A 25,856-nucleotide genomic window follows, 5' to 3' on the forward strand; every position below is an offset into this window, starting at 1 on the left:
CGGGCCTATTCTCCAGAGCGGCGAGCCCAAGATAATCAGGCTAATTAGGTTTTTCACCCTGAAATGTGGATTCCTGTGAGACTGACCTTGAGGCTGTTGAGCTTCATGGCCACCTGCATCCTGCTAATGACACAAGCCTGTTTGGATATGCGGGCTCTGCAATGGGACCTGATGTTCTAATAGGCACAACATCAGGGGAATCTCTCCGACATGGTCCAGTTCTCAGAGGGTACTGCAAAAGACCTGCAGTGGTGCCTGACAAACAGTGATTTGTGTAATCGGCAGACACCTCTCCGTTATTCTCCACTGTTGACCTTAGAAATAGATGTCACTCCTGGGCTGGGGCAACCATCTGGGAGAGGTGGAGATCAGATGACTCCAGTCTCTGGCGCAATACACACTCCAAATCAATTTCCTGGAACTTTGAGTGATCTGATTGGCATTCAAGGGAAGGTTGGTGCAGGTGTTCAGCCAAAAAAAGAAGGGTCCTGCGTCTTTGGACCTGGCTGGAATGGCGATGCATTTCCCTGGTTGTTCAGTACCTGGTGGTCTCTCTGAAAGCCAGAGCAGCCAAACACATACAAAGATGCATAGCGGATCCAGAATGGCGTCTCCATTCAGTGGTGGTGCAAGGTGCCTTTCAAGAGTGGAGAGATTGTTTGTTAGATATGTTTGCCACGTCAGAGAGTGTGCAATGTCAGCACTTCTCCACAATAGAGTTTCCAAGGTGGCTCTCACTCGGAGAAGCTTTTAGTCTTGAGTGGAGCTCAGGCCTCATGTATACCTTCCTGCTTATACGGCTCCTTCACAGAGTTCTCAAGAAGATCAGAAATTACGGGCCCAAGCAAATGTTGTGGCCCTGGATTGGGCACAAATAACCTGGTATCCTGAGCTATTAAGCATGTGCATTGGTCCTCTGGTTAGGCTGCCTCTTAGGGAGGATCATGTATAACAGCCACAGGGGAGGGTTCTCCACCCTCACCAGCCCACTCACCACCTTTATGGGTGAAGATTGACCAGCGACAGTTGACAGTGTTTAACCTCCCTTCCCTCCCATAGTCTGTGATATTATTTTGGAAGCCAGGCTTTCCTCCACAAAGATAGCCCGTGCCTGCCACTGTGAAAAATGTGTTTCTTGGCTAGTGCTCTGCATAAAGATTTGCTGAGCATTGGCCATAAAGTCCTCCCCCCAACACCACCCAGGACTTGCATTCTCAGTCCACCAGAGCCAAGACTGAGACCACTGCGTTAGCTCATGGGGTCGCTGTCCTGGACATCTGCCAGTCACCTTCATTGGCATCTCTGCACACGTTTACTAATGGATAGTCCGGTCCGTCAGGATGGGCATTTTGCTTGTTCTGTCCTGCAGGACTTTCTGGTTCAAAGTCAGTTTCGCAAACCCACCTCCGAAGAGCTATTGCTTGGGTATCTATTCTAAGGTAAAGAATCTGCTGCTAGAAATCTCCATCAGAAGAACAAGTTACTTACCTTCGCCTTATCTGGTAAAGACTCTATTTAGCCGCTGATTCCCTGCTTATATTTGGAAAATATATGGCATTTTAAAAACAATTGTTGGGAGCCATTGAATAAAAGGGACAGTCACTAAGAACATGGCCTATAGAACATTTGGTATTATAAAACAAACATACAGTTTCTTTCCTGAGCTCTCATATTAAAACGTGTCTTAAAAAAATTGGACTATATCCAAAACACATCTTAAAAATTTCTAAATGCAGCCTAGGGTCAGATAAATTAGAAGTTTAAGAAAATACCCCACATTACCTAATCTTTTGACAGTAAACCTAATTGATGGTTTCTCAGATAGGTAAATTCTTCTCTGAGATAAAAGGGACCATTGCAAAATGGAATATCTCAAGGAATATTTAAATGGGAACTGATTCCAAGTTCCTACACTTTCATGTTTACTGTGTCTGACTTTAAGATTATCGATCCATTGTAGCAAGGAGATCACTTGCTTTCTTTCACTGGCTAGGATTACTTCCTAGGAAATTTGTGATATTTTTGAATGATTTTCAATCAAGGTTCATTTATTTAGAAATCTTTAAGGACTGATCCCTACCAACTATAATAGCATGATGCAACATTTTGTTCACAGAAAGTACTTTGAAGCATAGTTCCATTTGGCAGGTTGAGTATACACATTTTATTAAAGCACTCTCTGCTGGCTCCGGAATGTTAGAGGAATCTAGGAATAAGATCTCTGACACGTGTAGGACCAAGTGGGGAATTTTACTTATATATGTTTTTAAAAGTGGTGTCAATGACAACCCCCCTAAGTGTGATTAAACTTTGAACGGACCCTGCTTGCAATAATACTCTTGCCTTTACGGTTATCATGTGTTCACACCAATTCTGATTTCTATTAAAAAGTAGCACTAGATCAGGGGTCTCCAGCCTTTTCTGTAACAGTAGTTACTGATGTTTAATAAAAATTCTCCACCGCTACTAATATTAGAGTTGTAACGTTGACCATATTAGACGATTACATTACTAGCCACCATATAAAAGATTACTAGCAGTGATCACCTCAGTGCATTAGGAGCCACAGCAGCAGTAATGCCATAGCTGCAGTGCTACTGACGCCGAGGTAGTAATATTAGTAATAACTCCCCCAAGCCACATGAATTATCACTCAAACATCAGCCTAAATAGACTGTGGAAATCCAACTAGTTTTTTCCTATCATCAGCTTATGCATTTGGAAAATAAACTATTCTTGATTTATAAAACACAATTTTACATTTTGATATACATATATTACTTTCAAGCAAGCAAAAGTGTCTAATGTATGATTTGTATGCAAGCTGGAATTGAAAGAGGTGTACCATAGAATTTTATTCTCATAGGTTGGAGAATGTATTACCAAAGAATCTGAGGTTTGATACTGTGAAACCTGTTGAAGGTGCATGGGGTCCAATTTAGTACTAGGTCTTGTGGGATGTCTACTAGGGGATAAAACTCTCTCTGGTGTGGGTGCTTCTTTGAAGAATAATTTTGACTGAATTGCACAATGATCACACCCTTTATAGTTCAGCACGTTAAAGTTTTTGAAAATGCCAAATTGCCAGAATGAGACCAATATTTGTAATCAATTAGACAACAAGGTTTACTGAAATGAAAAGCTAGTATAGCCAGAATATCCTCTGGAGGAAAACCCTTCAGACAGACTAGCCAGTTTTAACCATCCAGTTGACTGTAGTATATGCCTATTTTGTCCTAATACCAGCTGGATAACTGCCCACAGGTTTATTGCTTTGTTCAAGTAAATCCTGCACTAATTAATCTCTACAGGTTTGGAATAATTTTACATTTAAGTCACCTACTACAACAAATAGAATTAGGATATTGCACATTCATTTGTTTTATGTGTTCAAGCTCTTTCATGATATTTCGCAATTCAGAGTTTCCATGTTTATTGAAATACGTATTTCTCAAGATAAACACTTTTATGTCAGTATTGTTTATAACTAATAGTAGATAATTTAAATCCACTTGAATTCACAAGAATTTCAGCTAACCCCTGGATTATTTTAGTTGAAATTAATGTTAGTAGGTCCCCAGGTATTTTCCCCTGTGTTTTTTTTCCAATATGATATTGATGGCCACACAACCATCAACATTGTGGTTCCTCTGTGTTAGAAATGGGGGTCTCTAGTTGGCAAAGGCTTGCACCTTTGTCCAAGTAGGGACCCTTCTTCCTAGTCAGGATAAAGGACTTACAATCCTAAAATAAACCCTGCTCACCCTTTTGCTAGCTTGGCACGAGCAGTCAGGCTTATCTTCGAGGCAGTGTGTAAAGCATTTGCATATAACCAACAGTAATATAGTGTAAGCACTACAAAAGGACACCACACCCGTTTAGAAAAATAGCCAATATTTTTAAATACAAGACCAAAAATGATATGAATCCACAATACAGTACTTAAAAAATCTACAGTTATCAAAATACGCTTAAAAAAAAATAAACAGTTCCTTTATGTCGATAGCTCCATCCGGGGCTACCACAGCGTCGTGAGCAAACAAATCCAAACAGTTCAGGCTGGTCCCGGCGTCACGGACCAGCTACGGTGTTGGGAAGACCCGTAAACAGTACATGTTGGAGATGCAGGGCTCTGAGGCCCTTTAAGTCACCCATGTTGCAGGTTGGGCTCCTTTCTGTTGGGATCAGGAGCGCTGGCAGAGGCATGCGTCTGGTGCTGCGGTAGTGCCCTCAGGTCACGTTGCGAGCAGCGGCTCGGTAGCGGCATCAGATGGCGTCATCGGTGAGACCAGGTGCGAGGTGAAGGCGGTGCTCGTCACGGTGCTGACCGGTCACAGTGCAAGCAGCAGCGCCGTCGTCGTTGCTGAAGCGCTGTCGTCGGCTAACGAACGGGAGTCGATGGTCCGGCATCGGTAGGCCAAGGCTGCGGTGCGGGATGAGGGCGGTGTGTCGTGTAACCTTACGAGCGGTACCCTCAAACCACGGTGCAAGCAGCGGCATCAATTTCAGCATGGAACGGCGTCGTTCGGGAGGCCAAGGCGTTGTTGCGGTGCGGATTGCGGTGCGAGCAACCGCTCAGTGGCGGCGGCAGGCATCGTCTGGGAGACCAGGGTCGCGGTGCGGCGTTGCTCTCTGCAGTTCCCAGCCTTCGGAGTGAAGCGAGGCGGTGCGGAGTGTGGTGTCCACAGGTTGTGGTGTGAGCAGTGGCTCGGAGGAGACGTCAGCAGGTGTTGTCGGTGAGACCAGGGTTGCGTTGTGGCATTGCGGCGGTGCCCTCTGCGGTACTGTCAGAACTTTGAGTCGGCAGCAGCGTCGTAAAAGTCGCCAAGTTACTCTTCCTCTGTTGCAGCACAAAACACACAGTCCCCAGTGCTGCGGGCAGAAGAGCTTGAAGTCTTAACGGTTCCTGAGACTTCGTGAACAAGGGGCAAGCTCTACCTCAAGCCCTTTAGAGAGACTCACAAATTAGGTTGCAGAAAGTCCAGTCCAGGCCTTTCACTGCCAAAGAGAGAAGCAGCCACAGCAGGTCAGCCCAGCAAAGCACTCAACAAAGCGGTTGTTCCTCCTTACAGCTTCTTTGCTCTTCTTCTTGGCAGTCTTCTTGATCCAGATGAGTTCTAAAGTTTAGGGGTCAGGGCCCCCCAGTATTTGTATCCAAAAATCCATTGATCCTCTAGGCAGAGGGTGTCTACCCAGCCAGAACCAGTTCTGCCTTCTCTGGTGTGATTTCCCGGCCGGGGGTGGAGACGGCATTGTCATAGTCAGACAAGGCCCTTTTAGGTGATTTCCCTCTTCCCCCATCGCAGCCCAGGTCAATTCAGCCCTTTCCTGACCTACCTAGACTATCGGGAGCCACCCTTGATTCCTATCCATCTGTCGTCCAAAACCCAGACAGGCAATCCACATTTCAGCAGATGCACACAGGATAACTGAGAAAGAAAATCACCTTCACTAAAAGATGCATTGTTAGGTTCTGAGTTCAGGCAAACTAAATTGTATTTTCCCACCTAGTTCCCGGGGCCAGTTATATTTATAAGATGTTATAAACAAACTTCCCATTCTATCCTATGGGGAACAGGTAGCCTTGTAATAGTGAAACACAAAATGGTCCGTAATTCACTATCAGGACATGCCACACACACCAGGGTATGTCCTACCTTTCACATACACTGCACCATGCCCACAGGGGGACTTTGGGTCTACCTTAGGGGTGCTTGACATGTAAGAAAAGGAAAGGTTAGGCACTAGCCAGTGTGTGCACGGGTCAAGTCGACATGACAGTTACAAACAGCGCGCAGACTCTGCAATGGCAGGTCTGAGGTACCTTTTCCGGGCTACTCACGTGGGTGGCACAATCTGTGCTGCAGGCCCACGCGTAGCATTTGATTCCCAGGCCCTGGCACACTCAGTGCCTTTTACTAGGGGCTGACAAGAAAACCCAACAGCCAATCAGGGAAACACCAATCCATAAAATACTTTACCACAGGAGCACTTGCACTTTACCACTGATCAGCAGTGCGAAAAGGGCGCAGAAACACTATGCAGGCAAAAACCGAGTCAAAACCGGGAGGGCAGAAAGCAAAAACTCAGGGGAAACGTGCCAAAAGATGCCAAGTCTAACATTCTGTAACCAAGTTTCTTGTGGTAGTAATGTATGATATTCCTTTAATTTATGGTTTAGGACCCTCTTCCTTTTTGATTCTATCATAACCATGAATTTTCCAACTTAATAGTTTTATGTTACAAGAGAAACAATATTCTATACATATTCTACACATCATCGGCCCAGTAGGATCATGACTGACCATCAGGATAATTTCCCACTAGGACAATGTAGTTATTTGGTTGTGCAAAAGAACTGTCCTCTCACAGTGTTGTGGCCCACTACTTTCAAGTTAATTGCAGTTTCTCTAATTAATCGGGGGCTTTACCCCTTATTACACATTTTATGATTTGGAGTTAAATTGAAATGTTTGATAAAAAAAATCTGGGTTGATCTGGACAGTAGAGATATTTTATTAGAAACGTTTCCTCTGAATTAGTTAACTGTCCCCTCAATTGAGTTCCACCTCCCTTTTCATTCTTTTTTTTCCTTACTTTTACTTTGGTTGATTATTTACTATTATTCCATTTGGATCTTAAAAGGTGTGGAAAGCAGGAGGAGTGTTTTTCCTTCTTTTATTGAGATTAAGGTGCTTTCCTAAGGAAAGGGCCTAATATTTTATACTTTAGAATTAAGTTAATACTTGGCTTTTAAGGGTCCGAGACCACTGCTCATTGCATTAATTCTCCAGATGTCCTGTTTAAAAGATACCAGAGTAGGAGTGAGTTCCCTAGAGTTCGGTAAAAGTTGAACAAGTCATTTGTATAAAGTGAACTTCATGAAAATTAACTTCCTCTCTGTTCACTTCTTCTGTCGCCACCGCTCACCTGCAGAACCTGAACCACATTAGGTGGCTGTGGCCACACAAGAATGGAAATGCAGCTCGCACACTTTGTTAACAAGTATAAACTCCTGAGATACAATTGTCTACCTCTTTTTCCAAGAATGGAGCCAAGCCCAAAGATAACTTCTCTGGATGGGGATTGCTGGTAGATGCACACCAGTGCGCAGTGATACCCGGTACTGATGACTGGTGGCTTTCACGATAGCCCAGCAGTTTATTAGCTTTATGGCAGTTGGTAGAGCTGGAAAGAGTCAGAGGAGTCCCAAGACAACGGGTGGGTAAGACTATGTCCCTAAGGAAGCTATTCGTGACGGGTTACAGCTAGTATGTCTACTAAGTTATCCTTAGAGAAGTGAGTAGGCAATTTGTCTAAAATTGGTTAATTATAGACAACTTAGGCATTTAATCAATTGTTTGGGAAAATAACTGGTTGTCTATTTAACACCATTCTCTTTGTCTGTTTTTCAGTTGTCAAGGACTAATTGCTTTCCCAGGGTTAGATCTGATAACTTTCCAAGCTGCGTGAATTTATTTTGTAAAAGTTATTTTTTCAGATCCTTGCTTGACTTTAAGCTTTCCTTACATATAATCCGAAAGAAACTATGCAATTAGAAACAGGTTATGCTTCATGAATGTAAATATGAACAATAATATTTCGTTTTTGGTATTCAGTTTTATGATCTAAAATGTAAGGCAAAATGAATGAACATTTGTTTGTTATTTTTTGTGTTTAGGTTAATCAACAGGTATTTGATGAACCAATGATCAGCAGAGAGTTATATGAAGTGGCAGCTTCTTTGATTCAGGTGTTTGATAATATGGAGACGAAGGAGAATGGGTAAAAAAAGTGGATGTTTTCTTTGCTCTGCAAGTTACACTTTAAATACTATGGTGAAGTGTAAATTGAAACTAATTAAAAAATAATGATTCATTTTAATTAGTGTACTGTCCGATGTAGGTTTGCTCAGAATTATGTAAAACATGGCGTAAAAGGAAAACACCATCATTCAAAAGAAATGTTTAGGTGTAGGACCCATGAATGTTGTCGACAAGTCTTTTTTTTTTTATTGTTAAACCAACATTTTCAGGAACATGTCTACCTAGAAGGCCACAGTGTCTGTGAGAGATGTGTACCGGTGTCTGGGTGCCCTTAGCCTGGCTCGGGACCTTCCCTCTGAGTGAAATTTGCAAAACCTTCTGCTGTTTCCAGATAGCTTCCAACCAAATCAACAAGATAAGGATTTAGTGTCCTGAAAGCAGTAATAATGGTAAATTCTTAAGAGTAAAAGGCAGTTGTTCAATTTATTTAATTGGATTTTAGGGTGAATCAGTGAGTCTTTCCCCATCTGCATTTTATCACAGCTATTGTGATAAAGAAAAACAGATACATGGCAATTATATTTGTGCAAACTTTTTCCTCATAATAATGATTATCAAATGTTAGTTTGGAAGAAATGAACTGTACTTAAGTCCTATTGACAAGTACACATTTCAATTTCATGTGACCTGCATGCAGCACCGTAAAAATTTACAGTAAGTACCCAAGTCATCCTGAAATTGTGTAATCTTCTGAATGAAAAAGCAAGAAAGCAGTGCAGTCCTGGCAATGAACACCACCTGCAACTAGATGTATTTTTTTTCACAACATAGTTTATTGTTGACAGCCGATACAGATCTGGCTCTGCCAGGGGCGCTAGGAACGTACAGTATTTATCAATGTTACTGACATCAACATTTTCATCATTATAGTTATACCATTTTTGACATGAGGATGTTTGAATACAACTTTTAACAACAAACAAACGTGCCATACTAAGCTTACCGAAGAAATAAGGAAATCTGAGATACATAGATCTAGGCCCTCGAATCCTGGTCCCAGTGGAGTAACAGGTTCCAGATAACACTTGGATGTATTTAGAGTATACCTAAACTACATACTGGTGATGGATCTGCACATGAAACTCGTCAATTTTAAAGGTGAAATCTGCTGAGGTGTTGATGTTCTAATTTGATTTGAAGTTCCTAGGCCTCTGTGGCTATTGAATGAGTTACATCAAGGGCTCAGTCTCTGGCACAGCTCTGTGGTCAAATGTTGTATTTGTGGTTCCCATCTGTGAAACATTTGCAAGATCTTAGCAGGAATGTGGAATTTATTAAAATATCTATTTGTCCATGGAGCAGGTTGCTTCATAAATCTACTTGTCCTGTAACAACATCCACTTGTCCCTTTTGTGCCCTCTAATGTGGCTACAAATTGTCAGCAATCTCATAATGTAAGCTCTGAAATAGCCTCTCTGATTATGCCAGGGCTACTTCCATAGTAGGGTTTGAATACTAGCAATTCCCTTATGTTGCCACTTTTCTGTAGATCTATAGACTAGGGCTGAAGGTAATGGTAAGCAACAGTTCCAGGGTTGGAATGCCCTTTTGTGTCTGTGCAAGCCTACTCACTTTTATGCTTTAAAAGTTTTTACTAACTCTTCTCTAAACTTTTCCAATACTGAGAAAGGTTGGAAATTTACTCCTGACAACGGCAGACATAAGACATCTTCCAGGGATTGGAAAATAGTGGTTGGCGGGAAAGTGAACTTGCAAAGACTCTGATTTTCACATGTGCAAGTCCACACCTGCATATTTGCTCATACTAAAATGCAGTTTACACATTTTCTAGGAGTATTATTTCTTGGCCTACTTCTGTAAAGTCTTGTGAATTCACGAAAGCTGTATATCTGACCTATTGTTTTTATTAAAACTCTTGTTTCTCAGTCTATCGGCCAGCTTCACTGAGTGACCGCATTCTGTTCTTTCACAAGGAGCATAATGACACACAAGTTTGTTTAGTGCCAGGAACTACTGTGGCAATGTGTGCTTTTTGAGACCTTAACAATGTTTGCTTTTGCCAGTGTTTGTTATAATGGTGAGGGCCCAGCAGCTCCCACACTAATACGGCTTTACAAAACCATGCCAAAACAAGTCACGCATTGGGAAACCCAAAAGGCTGACCAACAATTTCAGACCTTATGGCTTTACCAACTCTTGTTTATTTTTGTTTCTCGTCATCTTATTAAAACTGGCTACACTTATTTTTCAATTATGAATAATCTTAGGAAAAGCTATCATACATCAACAGACTTTAGTAAATGACGCTGCAAAGAGATGGTACCTAAAATTTGACAGTAGTTTAGCAAAATGTTTTTACCTTTTTTTGTGAACATTTTATTTTGAAAGCAAAGAAACATCTAAGTTGCTTTCAAGCTTCTGCAAATATTTGCATCTAATCAGAGAATGATAGGAGCATTATACGTAGCCCTATTTTGCTATACATTGAAAATGTGTACACATTTTTAGACTGGAGCCCCCTGTCAGTAGTGCAGCCTGTGCTTACAACATTTACTTAGAGCACTCAAGCTAATAATAAAGGCTTTCTGTTAATGAACCATAAATACAAGTTTGAACAGCGTTAACACGTGGAAATAAATATTACCTTATCTGCAGGCAATGCCTTTCCTTGATCCATAATGTGGTCTTGTAAACAGGCAGCCATAGCGTTTGTGCTGTAGGGGTTTGGGCCCTCTTGTCCTAGATGGGTCGTAGCCTTCTATGCCATTTATACTAGAAGTTCCTCAATCTCACTGTGTTGCATCATTAAGTTTATACCTCTCTTACCTTGAAGGGGTTGCTTCTGTACTTGTACAGACTCCCGATTCCCCCTCCCAAATTAGCACCCGCCCTTCAATTTGTTGGGAGCCTAAACTGGAATATCGCCTTTGTCTGTGCTTTTGTTTTCTATATCTATGCTGCTCCCCTGAGGGGTTAGAACTTTGATCTGTTTCTTGAGGTAGGGTGTCTCACAGATGGTCCTTATTTTCTCCCACCAGGTTCTAGCCTGTTCCTGGTGATAAAAGATGTGTGTTTTATTATTGAAACCAGATTTTCAACTTAGCTTGGTACAAGAGCATATGGTGCAGCCCCATAGCTCTCAGCTGCTCTTTTACTTCTTTGAAAAAACTGCGATGTTGAACTTACCTGCTGTAATCTTGGAAAATGTTGATTCTTCAGGACTTGTACTACAGGTATGTTGCTGTTTTACGGATTTCATCTCTGCCTTTGTAATTGAGAACCCTGCAGTTTTTTGGTTTAGTTTCCCTCCTGAAAGGAACTATTGTAGTTCCCTGCTGGTTCATTCGAAGAAGTGTCAAGCTGATAGTCTCTCCGATGCAGTTCAGCTCTCTAGCCATCTACAGGAACTGTTCTGAATGTGTGCCCTTCTTGCCTCCGCAAATCCCACATAGCAGAACCTTTTATGACTGGTTCTATCTTTTTCATATTATTCTCATTCCTCAAATAGTTTGGAAGTAGTTGTTAGGTGCGATACTGTCATTTATGTGTATTAAACAGTCTTCAAGTACTGCTATACATCATCCTGCCTATGGGAATCTATCAATTGCGTTGATCTTGTCTTGCAGGATGAATGGCAGTTTGTAATGAGTGGGTCCCCTATAGAATAACATCTGTAGAGGAGGACTGTTTCATCGGCCTGCTGTCTGGTCCCTCCTGATTGACTGCTACCCCAGAAAACCTTCCAACCTTTTTGATTTTTTAAATGTATCTTGGTTCGGGAGAAGGTCTGGCTTAACTCTAAATGTTTAACCATGGAGTCCTTTACAACTGCGTACTACATGTTAATGCGGGTCTGATTGTTGCCAATCCAACTCCATTCAAATGACTATCAGTCTTTAGAGCAGCCCTGTATCATAGAAAGCTTACCCCAGTATTGGAACTTTCATAGATTCCCATGCTTTGTATCATTCCCCGTCGTCGGAATGGGAGTCTTGGTAACAAAAATACCATAGCTGTAGGTACAAAAGACAAAGGAAAAAGGCCTAGGCCTCATTCCCTTTTGTAGCATATCACCCTCTTTGTGTAAAAGAGACCAAACTTTGGCATCAGCCAATCAGAAGTGCCTCACCCCTTAGAACCTTCCTGAAGGAACCTCAGAGCCTCAAATTTTCTACCGCACTTTGTGCTTAGGGAGTCTCCTGTGAGCTCTGCTCAACTTCTACTTTTCTAAGGATTTACTTTGGTTATTTTCTTCAGAATCTTTCAAATTCTCTTCAGGATTACTGACTACCTTCCAGGATGAGTGAAATGGAGAAGAAAAAAGCCCTTTTCAAGCCTTGTTCCACCTGTGGCAAGAAAAGGCTTTTTGTGGAGGATAGGCACAAGGACTGCATCTATTGCCTCTATCCTGACCACCAAGCTGCTGACTGTAAGATCTGTCGCACCTTCTCAACCAAGACAATCCGGGACCGTGAGGGTAGACGCTTGACTTGGCTCCAGAAGCTGAAGTCCAGAAAAGATACTGTCTCTAGTGACAGTGAGGATGCAGTGTCGATGTCTTCATCACGAAGGCCAGTGAAGAGGGGTAGGGGTTCTCCTTCCCCTTCTATGGAAAGACCTTCTAAGGCCTCTAAAAAGACCCCCAGTGAGTCTGAGAGCCAGGGTCCTAGCAAATCTCCTCACAGAAGTGAAAAGGAGAAAGTGGGTCCTGTGACGCCTTCAAAAGGTGAGAAGACTACCTCAGCCTTCAAAAAACCTTCTTCTCAATCTTCTGAGAGGAGCTCTAAATCCTCGACGACGAAGAAGTCGACGACAGAGGTTCCGTCGACAAAAAAATCGGATTCGACATTGTAATTGTCGACTGTGGCGTCGACGAGAGTTTCGTCGACGAAGGTACCGTCGACGGCAGGGGTGTCAGCGTGGACGGAGAAGGCGACGAAGATGTCGTCGACGAAGGCTCTGCCGACGACGAAGGCTCTGCCGACGACGAAGGCTCTGCCGACGACGGCGCCGACGACTAAGGTTACAGTGTCACCGACGACGGTGGTGTCGACTATGACGTCGACGAGGGCATCGACGACGACGACTCTGACAATGACGACGGCTGGTGTGCCCACAGTTTCCTCGTCGACGACCCTGATCTCGTTGACGCATGTACAACCGTCGACGACGGAACCGTCGACGATATTATCCTCTGAGAAAAGGATTACCATTTCTATGACGAGAATCACGCCGGAGATGACTTCTCCGAGGAGTGTATCCCCCCTTCTGCCAATTATGCTATTGCAGGAAGGGGAGTCAGAGGAAGACTACCAGGACGCTTTCAGTTATGCCAATAGTCCCTCCCAACTTCTGGTCAAGTGCCAGGAGACGGACTCTGAGGGGGAATACGTTCAAGAGGAGAATGGTTCTCATCGAACGGCCCAGTCGTGACATCATTTGGGCCTGGATATGGTGACGTGCCATCTACATTTCTCCAAGATTTGCATAACATGCTGCAAGACTATAAATCTAGGGCGAATAGGCCACTTCATGTCCCGGCAGCATCAGCTACACCGGCAGTATTTTCGCCCTCACCAGTGACACCATCTTTACAGGCTCAAGCTGTACCTCAGCCTCGGACATCCTTCCAACAAGATTCCTCCGGGCTGCAAGACGTCCATGATGATTCCTCGGATGAGGACCAGCAGTCGGATCATGACTCTGCTCCGAATACTGACTATGACGAATATATCATTGAGAATCCTGCTTCACCAGTCCCAGAACCGGCTGATTCCCCGCCAGCAGACATCGGGGGATTTCATCAGTTGATGGAGAGAGCAGCGGGCAGATTCAAATTGGCCATGCCTAAGGTTACTAGTGATGGAAATCGACAAGGTCGATCCCTATTGTGGATCCTTTGTGGAAGGAGGGCCTTAAGGCCATGAAGAACCCGGCGACGGTGGTCCCTGTGCCACCGCGTCTGGACAAGAAATATAAGGCACCTGATGGGGGTCCCGCAGCCTTGACGGGTCATCCAAGACCAGATTCTGTTATCTCGCAGGCTGCGCAGAGAAAATCCCGTAACCCCTCTGCTCCCTTAACAGCTCCACCGGACAAAGAAGGGCGAAGATTGGACGATGTGTGGAAGAGGTTCTCTTCCATGGCGAGTTTACTAGTACGGGCCGCTAATGCTCTGGTGATCTTGGGGAGATATGACCGCCAGCTTTGGTGCGATATCGCCCCGTACATTGACCAGCTTCCTCCGGAGTCTACATCTGAGGCAAAGAAGATCCTGCAGGAGGGAGAAGCGACTTCAATTGAAATCATTGATTGTGCAATGGATATTGCAACCACTTTGTTTCGATCCCTAGCTGGGGCGGCAGTCCTCCGCCGCCAAGGATGGCTCAAAGCGACTTGGTTCCGGCCTGATATCCAGAACAAGGTCCTTGATCTGCCTTTTGATGGTGAGGCATTGTTTGGGAAAGTCATTGATGATACCCTTCAAGAAATTAAGAAGGATACGGAGACTGCCAGGTCCTTAGGGACCCTTCAATACTGCAAGTCTCCCTTTAAAGGAGTTAGAGGCAGAGGTGGTACCTATAGAGGGTCCTACACACAACATCGCTACTCCTCCGCGGGCTCAGGTTCCCAACAATACCGACAGCCCTATCAACAGCGTCAGGGCCAATCGACGAACTACTCCAGACCTTACGACTAGGGAGAACAGGCTGGATGAGGACGGGACTCGTCCAAGCGCCAATAGCGGCCTCCTGGCTCTTCCTACTGGACCCTGCTTCAAGAAATCATCAGTTGGCGGCAGGGTCACCAAATACCTTCAAAACTGGTCCAAAATAACATCAGAAGGTTGGGTGCTCAACATTATTCGTAAAGGGCATACTTTGGAATTCACGCAAGTCCCTCCACCCAAGCCCCCGGCAGCCATTCCATCGAAACACCAGCGTCTCCTGTGGCTCTAAGTCCAACAAATGCTCCGGAAGGGAGCAATAGAGCCGGTTCCCTCAAACCAAAGGGGACAGGGATTTTATTCCAGGTTCTTCCTGGTGAGAAAAACGCAAGAAAAATGGCGCCCCATTTTAGACCTCAGGGAGCTAAACACCTATCTCATCTCCCTTTCTTTCCGGATGGTCTCTCTCCAGGACATCTTGAAGCTCATCAATCCGGGAGATTTCATGGCCACGCTCGATCTCGAGGATGCGTATTTCCATGTTCCGATCCACCCAGCACACAGAAGGTTTCTGCGATTCACAGTAGCCAAGAGCCATTTTCAATTCAGGGTTTTACCCTTTGGACTCCGCTCAGTCCGAGAATTTTTACAAAGGTGCTGGCGCCAGTAGCAGCTTTCCTGCGAAGGAACCATTTCCAAGTCTTCCCCTACCTGGACGACTGGTTGCTGAAAGCTCCGTCCAGGGAGGCAGCACTGTAGGCTGTTCAAGCTTGTACGAATCTGTTCCAGAATCTAGGCCTCACTCTAAACATCGAGAAGTCCTCTCTGGTCCCGTCAAGAAGGGCTCGCTTCCTGGGGGCCCTCTTGGATTCAAACCTCTCAAGAGCTTTCCCTACTCAGGAAAGAAGAGAAAAATTACAGACCTTGTCTCGGGACTTACGGGCAAGAAGGTCTCTTTGAGTACGCCAATACAAATCCCTACTGGGAGTGATATCATTGTGCATTCCACTGATTCCCCATTGCAGACTCAGAATGCGTCCTCTGCAGGAAGAACTGGACAATCAGTGGCAACAGGTCCACGGTTCATTCGAGGACATAGTGACAGTCACTCCGAGGATGAAAGACGCGACCTTGTGGTGGACAGATCAAAACAACTTGTCCCAATGTCTATCCTTCGTAAGCGACCCGTCCCCACATGTAGTGACAACGGACGCGTCGTCGGAGGGTTGGGGAGCAGTGATGCAAGACCTACATGTCAGCGGGCATTGGTCGCCCCAGGAGAAAAATCTCCACATCAACCTTTTAGAACTAAGGGCGATAAGACTAGCTCTGCAAGCTTTTCTTCCTCGCCTAGAAGGTTCGCAAGTGCTGATCAGGACGGACAACACCACGGCCATGCACTATGTGAACAAGGAAGGAGGAACCAGATCTCGTCCTTTGTCGCAAGAAGCTCAACAGATCTGGGTATGGGCGATCCTTCAGAGGATATCACTGAAGGCAGAACACTTACCAGGGATCCTAAACGAAAACGCCGACAAGCTGAGCAGGTCATCCTCAGTCAGCCACGAGTGGGAATTGGATCAGACAGTTTTGGAAGAGATCTTCAGCCAGTGGGACAGACTGGAGATCGATCTCTTTGCCACTCCGACCAACAGAAAATGCCGGTCTTACGCAAGCAGGCTTCACCATCAAGGTTCACTGGGAAGTGCGCTTTCGATAGCATGGTAGAGGACATTTGTCTACGCTTTTCCTCCCATTCCTCTGATACCACGACTTATCAGGAAAATCAAGGTGGAACCGTGCAGGATGATCCTAATAGCCCCGGCTTGGCCGAAGCAGTTCTGGTACACGGAGCTCCATCTTTTGTCGATACCTCCTCCTGTTCCTTTGAGAATTCTGCCGGATCTTCTCACGATGTCCGACGGTGAGTTTATGAACCTGCCCTTATCAACAGAAATTAAGGAGGTTCTGTCCCAGGCAAGGGCTCCTTAAACAAACAGGACTTACCGCCTTAAGTGGAAAAGATTTTGTTGCTGGTGTAAGAAAGAAAGCATTGATCCTTTCAATTCCAGGCCTCATCAGATCCTACCTTATCTGCTGTCCTTGGCTAAGTCGGGACTAGCCCATTCTTCAATTAAGGTCCATTTGGCTGCTTTGTCTAGGTTCAGAAGGACAGAATCCGGTCCTTCCTTGTGGTCTTCCAGGATTATCAAGCAATTTCTTGAGGGCTTGTTCAGTGTCTATCCACCAGTGCGACCGCCCCCTCCTACATGGCATTCAAATCTCGTCCTTTCTCAACTCTTGAAGGGTCCATTTGAACCAATCCATCGTTCTGACATGAAATATCTTTCGTGGAAATTGGCTCTCCTTCTTGCTCTCACGTCGGCTAGGCGTGTTGGAGAATTACAGGCTTTAACCATCCAAGAACCTTTCCTTCAATTCAAAAGAAAGACTGTGATCATGAGAACTAATCCTAGGTTCATTTCTAAGGTTCCCTCGGATTTCCACTTGAATGAACCGGTCATTCTGAAGGCGTTCTTCCCTCCACCTTCTACGCCAGCAGAAAGAGCATTGCATTCATTGGATGTGCAGCGATGCTTGAAATTCTATTTAGAACGTACTAAAGGTTTTAGGAAATCTTCACAATTATTTGTCGCCTTCGGAGGTCCTGGTAAGGGCCTTCCGCTATCCAAACAGGGTGTTTCGAGATGGATCACAAGTGCCATTCTACATTGTCACAAGGCTGCAGGAAAACCTCTAACTGGAAAGATCCGAGCACATTCCACGAGATCCGTGGCTTCTTCAACAGCCCTCTTCGCGGGGGTGCAGATTAAAGACATTTGCAGAGCTGCTACCTGGAGCAGCGTTCACACCTTTACCAAGCATTACTGCTTGGAATCCTTGCAGCAAAATGATGCGGCAGTAGGACAGGCTGTCCTGAGGAACCTCTTCCATTGATAGTGAGCTTTCCTTTCTTTCCCAACTTCCGTCTTTCACATTTTGTATTTTATGCCATATTGCCTAGTGCTATAATTTATGATGCAAAATGTGATTATCTTGCCAACTGCTTGCTACTCTGATACAAAGCATGGGAATCTTTGAAAGTTCCAATACTGGGGTAAGATAACAAGTTACTTACCTGAAATTTTAGTTCCCCAGTATTGGTAACTTTCATAGATTCCTATGCGCCCACCCGCCTCCCCGTGGAAAGCTCAGCCTTCAACAGATATGGTGTCTAAGTACACAACGGCTACGAAAATCTGAGGCTCTGAGGTTCCTTCAGGAAGGTTCTAAGGGGTGAGGCACTTCTGATTGGCTGATGCCAAAGTTTGGTCTCTTTTACACAAAGAGGGTGATATGCTACAAAAGGGAATGAGGCCTAGGCCTTTTTCCTTTGTCTTTTGTACCTACAGCTATGGTATTTTTGTTACCGAGACTCCCATTCCGACGACGGGGAATGATACAAAGCATGGGAATCTATGAAAGTTACCAATACTGAGGAACTAAAGTTACAGGTAAGTAACTTGTTTTCATCTCAGGCTACCCAGTGGTTCTATTTATCTTGGTTCGTCGCTACGTTCACTGATGTCCCTAGTGCTTTTGTCACTCACTACCTCAAGAGGGGGAGTGGTTTGTGACTTGTCTACCGTAGTCTCCTGGCTTTTCCTGTCTCCAGTGCCATTCAAGGAGTGATCATGGGGTCTATTTATATACCAATTATCATGTTGTTCAATACAATCACAGAGTATATACAAGGGTGAGTGTTCAATTTTGATGCAGTTTGCTCTATGTATATAGCGTGTTGTGGCCTGTCTCTCTGCCTGTTTACTTATGTGACAAGATAGCAAAGGAATATTGCGTTTGTATTTAGCTAGTGGGGTTGAGTGGTGTGAATTGTCTTTCTTTGCTACCGGTCCACCGATCAGGCCCGATCTCCAGGGCCTGGCTCGCTGAGATTACACTAGCTCCAGCTTCTTACATTAGTTTCCCTTGCCTGTCCCCACCATCTTTTAAACCAACTGCTTTATTTACAAGCCCATCACAACCAGCACTATCAACCCCTATTTATCTTGCAGACAAGTGCACCACCTCTGTTGGTACTTACCACACTGACTCCAAGACACTATCAGACTACAGATTAAGAAGGGCAAAAAAGAATGCTGCAGGGCTTTTCCATCTGTGCACCCATGATCTGAAACTGTAGTTCCTATATTCCCAATAGGCTCTGCACATTGGAATAATATGTCCTATAGATTTGACGTAGAACCTATGTCGACTAGGTCTCTATCGAATATATTAGACTTAATTGTGAGTGCCAGCTAGCTCAAAGGTCACTAGAAACTTTCTCGAATACACAAGAAGGAATTAGTTTCTGACTACCGCATAAACATGACAACTTTGTTTCCCCAAGAATAAACTGATCTTCAGAGTCGTGGAAACAATAGATGGATATTTCACTCAGTCAATCGTGCATGCTTCGTTTCATCAGAGGTGCAGAGAAATAGAGAGACTGGCGTTTTCAATAAAAGTATTTATTGAAGTCTTCTTTCTCATGCAGAAGAAATAAACTGCTACAATCGTAATACTGGCTGTAAAGTATAATGCGTACAGCAAGAAGAGTATTATAAAATAATACTGTAAAAGCATGGTTTGGTTTCTATGCCATAAAATACATACATAAATAACAAAGACTAAAAGTACTCAACTGGTGCTTCTAAAATATGCCTACCCCGATCTACCTAAACTAAGTCTAGCACGAGAGTAGAAGTAAGTATGGGTTTATTTTCTTTGCCAAGAATCTATCCAAGATTTCTTGTAGGGTCTAATCAGCTCCGTACCTTGGTTCAGAATGAAGGAGGTCTTGTATCTGTCTCGGGACTCGATTTCCCAACAACCCGCAAAGGGAGCTTGGAAACACTGGAGCTGGATTCTCAGCGATAGAAAGGCAGCCTCTCTGTCAGTGCGTCAGCTGGAGGGTCGGCTTCCTTCGGCACTTGCTGTAGTGAGCTGCGTCGGGCAAGTAGATGGTCGAACTGCTCCAAACCACTGTGTGTTTGCTAGGGAAAGTGTGGGCATATTTATACCTTGAAGGTGCCTGGTTTGACGTAAAGTCGGACATAATAACGTCACAGAAGAACCCCAAGGGAATGGAAGTTCTTTGAAAATGCCTTGATTTCTAGGACAAATCAATATTTAAGAAAGGGGATGTCCCTGACCGCTGAAACCGAGTTTCCAAGAAATCTTTGTGGCTTTTTGGAACTAGTTGAAGTAGCCATGCCGTGTTTAGACTGGATGGGGTATGTCTAAATATGGGTATGAGTCCTATGCCTATATAAGGGTAATGTGAATTATAGCTATATAAGGCCATGAATCGGGAAAATTACACTAGGGTCCTAAAACGCTATACAAAACCCACTCCACTTTATTATGTTCGATATTACTAAATACTAACTGAAAACATATCTAAAGGATGTGTTTACAATCCCACCCAAAATACATAAAATGCATTCAAAATGGTTGTACACCAAAAATGAGCATTTGTTCTGTACGCATTTTTTTTTAAGCCATATTTTCATTCAAAGCATGTAGTGTGACAGTGGAAAAATGCTTATCAGAATGAGTCATTAAATAACATTCATGAAATGGCTCTGAAATACAGAAGAAAGGTCAAGACCATTTCATGACAGAATATATAAACTGTTTTGGTTGTGAACGAGGTCAAATATTGTCTCATGGAAGTGTTCAAAGAATTCTTGTTCTCTAAGAATAGTTCTACTTTAAGCAGATTACTTTGTGCCAAAAAGTCAAATTGTAGAAAAATAGAGTTCTAAAATCGGAATTTTGTTTTGAAAAGTGGCGGTCGAATACAGAGTCCCATAGAATGCTGTGTGCTAATTTCAAAAATCATTCTTGTTGTTAGGAGATAACATTAAATCCTCTAAGCTGGTAAAGAAATAGTCTACCATAGTAGGTGAAAGTTAGACCACCTTGTTTAGCAGATCAATTGTACACAGATGAGAAGCATCGCCGTCAGCGTCAGTCGCATTAGCAATGTTTGCAGTAGATGGTACCTGTGTGCCTGTCGATCAACGTATCTCACCGTCAGCAGATTACGTCTGTGAGATCTCAACGAATGCAGTCATCAGGATTGGCAGCCACTGGGGACAACACGATGCATGGGCCGTTAACGATCCAACCAGGGTATCAACATCCATTGGCAGTGCTGCTGGAAGCGTTAGACAGACGTCCAACACGGATTCTTCTCCACAAAGCAGGCATCGTAGAACAGGTAAGATGAATCTTGCCAAATTGGTCTGAATGATAGGAACCATGTGGTATTCAGGTCCCTTAGACGAGACAGGCTCAGGATCTGTATCATGCACTCACAACACTTCATTGCCTAGAGAGTGTTCTTGATGGTAATCTGGGTGTTGTTGTTGACCGGACTTGCCATATCAGAGCAGGAGAAATAAGAATATTATTCCCGCTACGAGTCCCAGAATGAGAGGCAGGCCACCGAACAAAGAGTGCACAAAGTTTTGAAAAATACAGATGACTGCTTCAAAAGGTGCTAACAGTCAAGAAAAAATTGTCTTAAATACATGTACAATACCACTGGTATCAGACATGTTTAAGATACGACCTAACATTTCTGAGAAATGTATGGGGCAATTTGTTGATAATAGGTCATGTATCTCTGCAGGGGACCTTGCAACTTGCAGATCATACGTCTCTTTGGACGAGGTCAGTGGCACAGGTTTTTGTAAAAGAATGGCTTTCATTCTGCTTAAAGTATCAATTTGAATAGAAGAGATGTTCAGTGAAGGCCATAGTGGCGACTCTGCGTCTCTTAGTTTTAGAAAACAATACTTGCATACAACAAGTGACCCTGGCTGACACTGTTACGAGATAGGGTAAACCTGGCAACATGCCACAGCAGCTGTGATCATTCAACATTATGTAGCTCCCATTGGAAAGCTGTCTAAAAATTGAATCTATCACTGCTGTCCGAGAACCTTGCAGGTGGAAGGTTAAGTTGGTCGAAGAACCATCAGAGGCTCCGTGTAAATTAATACCCTGGCATAAAAGTGTACCGCTTAGTGCGCTTTTGCATTGTGTACCACTAAGAAATACCTTGTTTCCCCCCACTCCAACATTTGTGTGTGTATGGCAAATCCCAGGTTGACTTTATGTATTCTTTACCCAACCTTTCATACAGGCCTGCTGGTATGCGTTTCAAGCAATACTGAAACTGGAAAATCATCACTGGCAAAGTAATGGTGCCATGTATTATCCAATCTTTGGCTGGTTTCTCAGAAGCAGTCAATGGTAATCTTTCCAGTTTTTCTATGCTCAGAACTGTATAGTCTGCTCCCCTTTGTGCCAAAGAGATTTGTTTATCTGTAAGGTTATACCCAGTAAACAATTACGTGGTGTTGATTAGACACAAAGGCGCATAGCATGAATGAAGATTTTGTACCTTCCAGCCTAGCAGCATTATAGAACGCAATTGAGACTGTCCATTTTGTAACATGAGCAAGTCCTGTTCCATTATGTCTATGGCAGAGGATACAATGCTGTCCAAAGAATAACTTCTGGATGACAGAGTTGTTAACCCATTATCAACTACAGAGAGAGCTTTCTCTAAATGAATACGATCAATTTCTCGTATTCGTTCTGCAGTTTCCTTTTGCGTGACTTTCCATGCTTCATTGTAAGCAGCATAAATACCAGCGTATATGAAACATTTATGACGTGGTTTATGAGGCCCTAGTAAAAAGTCCCTGAAATCAACGGCATCTTTAAGTAAAGTTAAGTGTTGTTTAACCTCAGTAAGTGTAGATTTTTGTAGCCACTCAAGGCACAGTTTTCCTACACTGCATGTTGATACTATCCCTGGATGTTGTCTCTGGACATATCTCGGATCTGGCCTAGTTACTGTAAACCCTTATGTTTTGTTCAGGAATCTATCTTGAAAGTTATTTGTGTCTTTGGGCCAGATTAACCATTTTTTCCAATCATGATCAGTTCTGTTTTTAAGTAAAATAGTTTTTACGTCGACCCTGCCCTCTGAAGTGTTTTTGCCTTTAGGTGTAGGTATAGACAGTTGGTTTAAATCTTTTATCTTGGCTAAGCCAAGATAGGATGCCTGTTGAACAGTGTTATTCAAAAACATTATTTGTTCAGGGATAATGCAGGCTCGAAATAAAGCTTCTATTCTCTGCACTTGCCAGTCTTTTGCGCCCCAGACAGTTTTCGTTTCTATGCTGTCTCTCCAAAAGTCGATACCGAATGAGGACAACTGGGCAAAAAAGGCTGCAGAATAAATTTGCTTTGTATTTGTCAACATACTTTTCATTCCTGTCTTATTAGCATTTTTAAAGTAAAATGTTTCCGGATTTGTGGTATTAAAACCTGAGAAGTATGGAAATTTGTTATAGAATGTTTTTGAGCTACCTTTTGGTGGCATTGGACAATGTTCCCATTGATTTAAAGTATAAATATCCCTATGGTTTGCAGATTTGTGCAAGTAATGATGACCAAAATGATTATAACAATACATTTGTGCATAATCTGATGAACCTTCTAAATATTCATGTTTTATGAATTTATCAGACATCTCTAAATCTGACATCATATTATTAAGTCTCAAAGTCCCAATCATCAAAAAATGTGCTGGGTGAAACAAAGTCACTCAAAGAAACCTTGAATTGATGTGGAATCTTCAGCAGCTCGGCAGGACTATGAATGTCATAATAGGTTCTGTCCCATGCTATACCACCAGGTATAGCAACGGCTGTGATGTTCACTGATGTCAAATCTCTTTGTTCCCGATGAGGTGATTTGTGTGGCTTCAGGAGCTAGTTGATATTCTTACTTGCTGTGTCCATTTTACTATGTTTTCCATCTATCAGCATCCGCAAAGTTAATACCATGATTAGCCGGGGAAAAAGTACGCCAAGCACAATCCAAAGTTCAACCCATGGTGAAACTAGTTATGTTTTTTCAAGTTGATGAAGTTCTGTTACTTGTTTTTTAAATGTTTTCTTTGCTGGCGTTGTTTCATGTTCACTGGGATCCTCTGAAAGCGTATCAAAATTGATGAAATAGCCAGAGGCAGTTTTGTCAATTGTTGGAATAGCATCAGGATTCTTTGAAATTACTGGAGCTACCGGATCTTTTGTCATATTAATGTAATCCGATGCTACATCATTGTAGACAGGAGTGTCTTGACGAACTGTTATTTGGGTTTCAAGAGGCACAAGTTCCATTGCTTTGTTGCATAGTCCTACTTTTCTTACTGCAGATTTTACAAAGATGATGAGTCTCTCAGTTTAAACCTCTTAGATAGTAGCAAGATGTGGTCTTCTGCTACATCTTTAGAGTCCACTGGGCCTACTACTTATTATCGGCCACATGATGTGGTTTTACCAGGTCGATTGATACGAACCGGTTCTCCTTTCTTCCAACAAGGGGCAGCAGTAACACTGTTCTTGATCCGTGGATTACTAGTACAGGTACTGGTTTTCTGTAAGAAGGCCCAAATTCCTTCTTATCCGCGATCTTTTCTCTGACTAGATCCCCAATCTTTGGAATCCAGACAGGCCTTGCTGGGGCGGGTGGTTTTTCTTCAGTGGTCGTTGGCTTCTGTAATATGTTGCTTAGACTTCTTCTTGTTTTTTTTAAGTCCTGCAAAACAGCCAAACATTCTTTGATATCAAAGGGTTTTTGTTCCACCACTGAAGTATGAAGATCGAGGTCTTCGACAATCATTCTAGTACCAAAAAGAATTTCATATGGAGTGCTTCCAACCAGAGAATTTCTTGGCAGATTGTTAAGACTACGTTGGACACTTATTAGATGTTTGACCCACAACAGCAAGGAATCATTCAACATCGTCAAAGAATTTACCAACCCATCAGCCAACTCCAACGACATCACCCCCTCCCAAGCCCTCTGCGACTCCCTAGCTTCCTTCTTCCACAACAAAATCGCAGACATCCACAACAGCTTCGACAACCGACCCGAAGACCAACCCACCCAATCTTCTGCAGGACCCTCACCCCCCCTGAACATCCTTAATGAATGGAACCCAATCTCCACTGAGGACACCATCCGCCTGATGAACTCCATCCACTCAGGATCCCCAACTGACCCATACCCTCACCACATCTTCAACAAAGCAGACTCCATCATAGCACCACACCTCCGAGATGTCATCAACTGCTCCCTCAACTCCGCCACCTTCCCGGAAAGCTGGAAACACGCAGAACTCAGCGCCCTTCTGAAAAAACCCACAGCTGACCCCACCGAACTCAAAAACTACCGCCCCATCTCGCTTCTTCCGTTCCCGGCCAAAGTCATTGAGAAAGCTGTCAACAACCAGCTCGCCGCCTTCCTCGAAACCAACAAATCCCTTGACTCCTCACAGTCCGGCTTCCGAGCCAAAAACAGCACTGAGACCGCCCTCATCGCAGCAACAGACGACATTCGAACTCTACTGGACAATGGAGACACGGTCGCCCTCATTCTCCTCGACCTCTCCGCTGCCTTCGACACAGTCTGTCACAGCACCCTTCTACAGAGCCTCAGAGACGTAGGAATCCAAGGAAAAGCACTGGAATGGATCACCTCGTTCCTCACCGGAAGAACACAGAGAGTCCGCCTCCCACCATTCAAGTCAAAGGCCTCTGAAGTCATCTGCGGCGTGCCACAAGGATCGTCACTCAGTCCCACCCTCTTCAACGTATACATGAGCCCCCTTGCGGCCATCGCACGCCAACACAACCTCAACATCATCTCCTACGCGGATGACACTCAACTGATCCTATCACTCACCAAAGACCCTAACACCGCCAAAACCAACTTACACGAAGGAATGAAAGAAGTAGCTAAGTGGATGAAGCACAGCCGTCTGAAACTGAACTCAGACAAAACAGAAGTCCTCATCTTAGGCACCTCCCCTTCCGCCTGGGATGACTCTTGGTGGCCAGAAGCCCTTGGAAAAGCCCCCATCCCGACGGACCACGCACGGAACCTGGGCGTCATCCTGGACTCCTCACTCTCGATGACCAGACAAGTCAACGCCGTTTCATCATCTTGCTTCAACATTCTTCGCATGCTCAAAAAAACATTTCGCTGGATCCCCACCGAAACCAGAAGAACGGTCACCCACGCACTGGTCACGAGCCGCCTGGACTACGGAAACACACTATACGCCGGTACCACCGCAAAACTCCAGAATAAACTCCAACGCATCAGAACGCTTCAGCCAGGCTCATACTAGACATCCCGCGTAAAGAACACATCTCTGGTCACTTGAAAAACCTCCACTGGCTCCCCGTAAATAAGAGGATTACTTTCCGCCTCCTAACCCACGCACACAAAGCACTTTACGAACT

The 25,856-nt window shown here is 43.9% G+C and overlaps 1 protein-coding gene across 1 annotated transcript in view; it reads left to right on the plus strand.

Annotated features, from left to right (window-relative positions):
* TDRD9 (tudor domain containing 9) overlaps positions 1-25,856 on the plus strand; it is a 2,495,642-nt gene that overhangs the window by 629,309 nt on the left and 1,840,477 nt on the right. The window contains exon 8 of the mRNA XM_086937885.1: positions 7,682-7,785. Coding sequence (XP_086794011.1) covers positions 7,682-7,785 — 104 coding nt within the window. The remainder of the gene's footprint in view (positions 1-7,681; positions 7,786-25,856) is intronic.

The sequence above is a fragment of the Lissotriton vulgaris genome, chromosome 9 (genome assembly GCF_964263255.1).
Source record: "Lissotriton vulgaris chromosome 9, aLisVul1.2, whole genome shotgun sequence".
NCBI lineage: Eukaryota > Metazoa > Chordata > Amphibia > Caudata > Salamandridae > Lissotriton > Lissotriton vulgaris.